This window comes from Ixodes scapularis, unplaced genomic scaffold (genome assembly GCF_016920785.2).
Source record: "Ixodes scapularis isolate PalLabHiFi unplaced genomic scaffold, ASM1692078v2 PGA_scaffold3__209_contigs__length_174095766, whole genome shotgun sequence".
Lineage (NCBI taxonomy): Eukaryota > Metazoa > Arthropoda > Arachnida > Ixodida > Ixodidae > Ixodes > Ixodes scapularis.
Window position 1 is genome coordinate 32,312,881 of NW_024609868.1, and position 7,459 is coordinate 32,320,339.

At 50.1% G+C, this 7,459-nt stretch overlaps 1 protein-coding gene across 1 annotated transcript; it reads left to right on the forward strand.

Annotated features, from left to right (window-relative positions):
* Positions 1-273: 273 nt before the first annotated feature.
* Positions 274-738, forward strand: LOC121837169 (putative glycosyltransferase HI_0258; the record flags this gene model as incomplete). Its single annotated transcript, XM_042292695.1, has 2 exons — positions 274-327; positions 634-738. Coding segments are annotated over 2 exons (159 nt in total), but the record flags the coding sequence as incomplete, so codon positions are not given.
* Positions 739-7,459: the final 6,721 nt, after the last annotated feature.

Genomic DNA, 7,459 nt, shown 5'->3' on the forward strand with positions numbered 1-7,459 from the left:
GCGACTGACCGAGCGACTGACCGAGCGACTGACCGAGCGACTGACCGAGCGACTGACCGAGCGACTGACCGAGCGACTGACCGAGCGACTGACCGAGCGACTGACCGAGCGACTGACCGAGCGACTGACCGAGCGACTGACCGAGCGACTGACCGAGCGACTGACCGAGCGACTGACCGAGCGACTGACCGAGCGACTGACCGAGCGACTGACCGAGCGACTGACCGAGCGACTGACCGAGCGACTGACCGAGCGACTGACCGAGCGACTGACCGAGCGACTGACCGAGCGACTGACCGAGCGACTGACCGAGCGACTGACCGAGCGACTGACCGAGCGACTGACCGAGCGACTGACCGAGCGACTGACCGAGCGACTGACCGAGCGACTGACCGAGCGACTGACCGAGCGACTGACCGAGCGACTGACCGAGCGACTGACCGAGCGACTGACCGAGCGACTGACCGAGCGACTGACCGAGCGACTGACCGAGCGACTGACCGAGCGACTGACCGAGCGACTGACCGAGCGACTGACCGAGCGACTGACCGAGCGACTGACCGAGCGACTGACCGAGCGACTGACCGAGCGACTGACCGAGCGACTGACCGAGCGACTGACCGAGCGACTGACCGAGCGACTGACCGAGCGACTGACCGAGCGACTGACCGAGCGACTGACCGAGCGACTGACCGAGCGACTGACCGAGCGACTGACCGAGCGACTGACCGAGCGACTGACCGAGCTGTGGCTCGGTCAGTCGCGCGACGAGGCAAACCGCACAGAAGCGACGGGAGAAAGCGACCAATACGATGAGCGACGTTTTCTAGAAATCTAAAAAACGAGCGACGCGACGGGTGACAGTGGGAAATCTTCGTCATTGACTCTCATGGTTGTCACCATCTCTCGTGTCGTTGCTCGCTAAAGCGCTTACATACGGTTTGGCTTTTACTTACGGAAATAATGTCTAAAGCCGTGCGGGAGCGAGCGAGAAGCACGACTGTGATAGCCTTACTGGGTCAGTTGAGATTTCCATATGTTACGATGGTGTTGACTGCCCTTTATGAGCGACAAAAACGAAATCATGCGATGAACTTACACGGTCTCTGAAGCCTAGGCCATAATCTTGCATCGTCGATCCATTCGCTGTCCGATTCCATTCCATAAATAAGAAAATACAAGAGCTATGTTCAAATATAGAGATCAAATAATTAAATGAAAGCCCGAAATATCGAAAATACCTACCGAAAGCACAAGATTTTAACGCGGAACGTAAAAGAACACAAAAACAAAGCTCCGGTGGTGGCCGGCGCAACACACAACGCGTAGCAACGGCGAGAAACTGAAGGTCAGCTATGGCGGCAGGGTCACGTGACGCCAAGATGGCGGCGCCCATGAGATGTTTCTGAAAGGGTCTATAGACATAGAGATCAGTGGGTCTATTACCCCGTACCTCGGGCATTCCCACTTGGCAGAATTGTAACGCGCTGACGATAAAGTTGGCACCACCTAGTGACGACAATCGTAATTACTATACCCTTGGCCTCGTATGGGCCCGTGACGTTGCGAGCGTTACGTAAGAGCAAATATCTCGAGATACGTTGTGCCGACTCAATGGCTGATTTTGAACCGCTCGCCGGAATATGTCGGTTGGAACAAAAAATATAGCCATCTGCTGAAAATACAAGCGTGTGATTATCATTTACGGATATCATGGATCATATTTCACTCATTTCAAAGTGCTCCTGGGATGTTCCAATTGTTTTGATTCTGTACCCCCTTAATCTCTTTCTTGGGGTTTTGTTTAAAACAATATAAGGAAAGTAGAATCTAATAATTGGCTTGTACTAGTTTGTTACGTCGTCACAGACACTATTTGTACTATTATGACTGCAAGTTCGAGCCCGACCTTGCACCTCTTTTTGCCATTCTTGTTCTTCAGTTCTGATGCTCTGCTCTATAATTAATTAAACCTAAACCTAAAAGTCAATTACCTCTGCTTTGTCGCCGGCAGGGCTCGGGCTGACTGTGACCCCCGGCCGCTTCTCGTCTCCCATCAGGGTACCCCATCACCTGGCCGCCCTACCAGCCCCTTTTGGATGACTCCTGCTGCCAAGAAGCAGCCTGATCATTGAACCACCGAACCTCCAACATTGTTGCCTCTCCGTCAAAAAATTGCTACAGGCAGGCCGGTCCACTTCTGGGGAAGCTGTGTCCAGAGCTGATCCGCCTGCTGTTGCTGTTGTCCTCTAGAAGTGCCTACTGTTGACATTCGTGTACCAAGTGAGCAGACAATTTCAGGAATCCAGCATAGGCCTAAACTGCGCGCCCACACAGTCTGTCCCACACCAAAGGATGATTGCCTCCCATGTGTGGGGACGAGTCCAAATGCATATAGACAAAAATCAATCTGGGATCTGATGTGGTAGCCAAATAACAGTTAAGAATACTTCCTATCTTTTGCTGAGGTTCTGCAGCAGTGGAACTTCAACAACGGTGGGGAAGTGCCTGCAAGCCTGGTTCCAAGACTGTGAGGTTGAACCTCATAAATGCCCCCTTGTCTCCACATATCGCATGCTTGGGTAACCCGATAAACTGCAGGTGATACAAAGTGGTGGTGGGGTGATGTACATGACCGTTGTAAAAACTGTTTGAAAACAGTACTATTAATCTTGGTCCGTTGTCAAACACAAGTACCCTTGGCTGTCCATATCAATCAAAGATGTCGCACTGGGCTTCCACTGTGGTCTCGGCCGATGCTTCTATCTGCTTTGTGTCCGAGTGGACCACGATCAGTATTACGTGACTCTCCAGCAGTACAGCATAATATAAGCCATGTTCAGCGTTGCTTGATATCCAATCAGCTGACCCGAACCTTCACCACGGGCATTTAACAGGACTGGGCACATGTTTCGCACCTTCTTGCATGGTCTTAAATGTCTTTGTCAACACCGGGGTACCAGAAGGTAGTGCGTGGCAAGCTTTTCATGACTGACCTGCCTGGATAGGTGTCATGGAGCATAAGTAAGATTAAGATTTTAATGGTCATGGAGCATAGGCCTCCTGTATACTGATAATGCCTGCTCAACTGCCAGTTGCCAGCTATCACCACAAGGGTGCGTCACTTTCCTATACAAGGCAGAAAATGTGAATGAAAATAAGCCTCTCTCAGTGCGTTCTTGTATTCTTGGTGCTGCTTTTGGCATTTGTCGTGGTACCTGTGGGCAAGAACTAGCCAAGGCTGTCATTTGATGAGACCCCAAGCAACACCCGGGATCATGGAAAGTTACTAAAGCTTATTTTGAGAAAAAACTGCGTCCCAAATTGGACCTCCTATATACCTAATAGCGTGCGGTAGGCACCTTTTGTGACGTACATAAAGGAGGGCCTGTCTGGTCCTCCTTCGTGCATTCTGCTCAGGCTCCACTCAAAGCACAGCTTGGCTCAGGCCTCTCTGGTGCCAAAGCTGGATAAGCCCATGTACCCTCTATATATCTAATAGTGTGCGGTAGGCACTTTTTTGTGACATACATAAAGGAAGGCCTGTCTGGTCCTCCTTCATGCATTCTGCTCAGGCTCCACTCAAAGTCCAGCTTGGCTCAGGCCTCTCTGGTGCCAAAGCTGGATAAGCCCATGTACCCTTCTATATACTTAATAGTGTGCGGTAGGAACCTTTTTGTGACATACATAAAGGAAGGCCTGTCTGGTCCTCCTTCGTGCATTCTGCTCAGGCTCCACTCAAAGCCCAGCTTGGCTCAGGCCTCTCTGGTACTAAAGCTGGATAAGCCCATGTACCCTTCTATATACTTAACAGTGTGCGGTAGGCACTTTCTTGTGACATACATGACGGAAGGCCTGTCTGGTCCTCCTTCATGCATTCTGCTCAGGCTCCACTCAAAGCCCAGCTTGGCTCAGGATTCTTTGGTGCCAAAGCTGGATAAGCCCATGTACCCTTCTATATACTTAATAGTGTGCGGTAGGCACCTTTTGTGACATACATAAAGGAACGCCCGTCTGGTCCTCCTTCATGCATTCTGCTCAGGCTCCACTCAAAGCCCAGCTTGGCTCAGGCCTCTCTGGTGCCAAAGCTGGATGAGCCCATGTACCCTTCCAGGTCCTGTTTTGGTGCTGCTTGACTGGCTCTCACTATTCACCTACACACATCTTTCTCGCACCGCTCGAGGTATATAGGGACGGGCGCCTGACAACAGGCACAGTGCGTCATTACGAAACATGAGCCCCGGCACAGCTAACACCTTCCACAGTGCTTACGTGACTTCGTAGCGGTTGTTAACCCAGAGGACCCTGGCCATTGCAATTCCTCTTCACCTTCTGAACTTTAAAGAAAAAAAAGTGAAAGCCGTTTACAGCTCCCTGTAACACCGAATTAGAGCGCAGCTCTTGAGGAGGAGGAGGGAAGGGTACTGGGGGGTGAAGTGACCTGGGGGGGGTCACGTGACCTTGGGGAGTCACGTGACCATGCCGATGATGTCATCAGTGACGTCACTGATGACGTCATCAGTGACGATGACGATGCGGACTCCGATGACGTCATCAGCGATGATGACGATGACGATGCGGATGTCAGTGACGTCATCAGTGACGTCACTGATGACGTCATCCCGGGAACGGGCCCCTAAGAGCTGCGCTCTAAAACAATTATGCAGCAAAACCAAAGCATGCACTACCTTTAAGCATTTTAGCACCGCTTCTCGGCATCATTGTCGTTGTTGCAATGCTTTGTTTGTTTGTAGTTGAGATGGTGATATCACAACATCTTCCTTGTCATTCATGGTGCTAGCAGTACCTTCAAAGATCACGAAAACATTCAAACTGCATACAGCTGACACTGCAGTGGAATGACCAAAATATGCTGTTGCCATTTCTGCTTGCGTCGGCCAGCTCACCACAATGCGACATCGGGACGTGCCATGTCACAGTGTAATAGGACGCCAGCTACGATTGATGTGGGAACCATCATACACTGCCTGTCTTTGTCGTGCACGTGTTTCACATCTGCCTTGCCAACTGATGCAATTGAAAGAGTTTTTGTTGAAGGCTACTGAGTTGGCAGGTTACGACCGCCTGAGCGTTCATCTAATTGGCGATTTCACTTGGCTACTCGTTTCAGTGGAATGTTTAATATTGATTGTGTTCATGCATAATCTGTTTATTGGCAGCTTTGTTCAAAAGTACCTCAATTGGTCTATCTAAGGAAGCCTCAAGAAAAAGCTTTGCTAGGTTGCACTAGCCTCAACAATTTTTTTTCTTGAGACCGAGATAAGTACACCTAATTTCATTTTGAGCAACCCAGCACACTGCAGAGGAGGAATGACCCAGATTTAGCATGAAGTTATAGGTTTCGCATGAGCACATTCTATTTGTAGTTGAAAAAGAGGTGTCACTTAATTAGAAAGACAAGTGAAACAAAACCATTATTAGGTATTTCGGTTAAGAAATCTGTGCATACTTACGCTCAGCTTTCAGTATTTTGGGCACATTTTGCTTGTAGCTTTGAGTTTATCTATGATAACTATTTTGTTCACTTGGAGCATGTAAAATGCATTGGTTTTCAGTTGAAGTGTATCTCTCGCTTGGCTTGATCAGTATCTACTTCATGTACTGAACGCCTTTTTACAGGGTTTCGTTGCTACAAGAGTCTTGTGCGCTTGTGGGTGTTTGGTGAGTGGTGTCACCAATCACCATGAGCCCCGAGCCCAGCGTGGGTTCAGACACCCTGCATGCCTGGCTGTGCTAGGTGTCCCCGTGTCTGGTGAAACTGGGGTCCTCCCAGTTGAGCCAAGCCCGGGCTAGGTTTCCTTCAAAGGGCCCCCAGGTTAGGCAAGACACCACCCCAGCCGGCGCTCCGCACAAACAGGTGTCCTGCATTGGCTCGCCCAGGACGATTCGGTCAGTCGCTTTGCTTCACCTCTCCTTTCTTCTGACGTTCTTCTACATCCCTGTTTTAGAGCGCAGCTCTTAGGCGGCCGTTTCCGGCTTGAGCGGCGTCGCCGTCGCCGTCGCCGTCGGCGTAAGTGCGCGGTGCATTATGGGTAAATTTCCCCGCTAAATCTAGCGGAAAAATTTCCCCGCTAAATCTAGCGGAAAAATTTCCCCACTAAATCTAGCGAAAAAATTTCCCCGCTAAATCTAGCGGCAAAGTTTCCCAGCTAAATATAGGGGAAAAATTTCCCCGCTAGATCTAGCGGGAAAATTTCTCCGCTAAATCTAGCGGGAAAATTTCCCCGCTTAGCGGAAAATATTTCCCCGCTAAATCTAGCGGGAAAATTTCCCCGCTAAATCTAGCGGGAAAATTTCCCCGCTAAATCTAGCGGAAAATTTTTCCCACTAAATCTAGCGGAAAAATTTCCCCGCTAAATCTAGCGGGAAAATTTCCCCGCTAAATTTAGGGGAAAAATTTCCCCGTAAACAGCGGGAAAATTTCCCCGCTAGATCTAGCGGAAAATATTTCCCCGCTAAATCTAGCGGGAAAATTTCCCCGCTAAATCTAGCGGGAAATTCTCCCCGCTAAATCTAGCGGAACAATTTACCCGCTAAATCTAGTGGGAAAATTTCCCCGCTAAATCTAGCGGAAAAATTTCCCCTCTAAATCTAGCGGGGAAATTTTGGTCACGTGACCGAGGGGTCACGTGACCTGGAAAGTCAGGTGACCGCACCCCCTAGGTCACGTGACACCTTGAGGTCACGTGACCCGCTCCCGAGATCACGTGACCCCCTCCCGAGGTCACGTGACCTCGGAGGGGTCACACACCCTCGGGCGGGGTCACGTGACCCTTTCCCCTATGTCACGTGACCCCCCCCCCCCAGAACACGAGGCCCCCAGTACCCTTCCCTCCTCCTCCTCAAGAGCTGCGCTCCAATTTGGCATTACAGGGAGTTGTAAACGGCTTTGACTTTTTAACTTCTTATCTTTCTGGTGTAATAAATTCTTTGAAAGCGAAGAGGAATTATATAGCCCATGGGTGTTGAAAACCACCAGGGTGTGACATGACAACACCAAATACTTTGCTATGAAAATATCTCGCCCCATGAGAATCCAATGGCCTTGGCACGAACAGGCTTTGCGTGGTTGGAACGACTGGATGTACAGCAGCCTGAGGGTTTTTACCTTTGAATAGACCAATCTCACCAGCCAGTTTCGTTAAGCCGCCACTGCCACAATGCAACAAAAGAACTTCAGTGTTTCTCCATATGAGAGAACCCCGCTGGAGCTTTGCACGTGACGATACGACACGAGCCGTCTTGTGCACTGTCTCCTACCTCCTGTGAGCTAAATGTATGGCGGCATCACGCATGCGTGGAACGCTTAGTGAGATCTGTCTATTGGGACGAATGATGTCAACAATAGATGACTGTTGCCATCTATGGTTAAGGACATTAGGAACCCTAGTCAAGACAGCTGCGTCTGCTGTCTCGGCAACTCCGATATCTCGGTGGG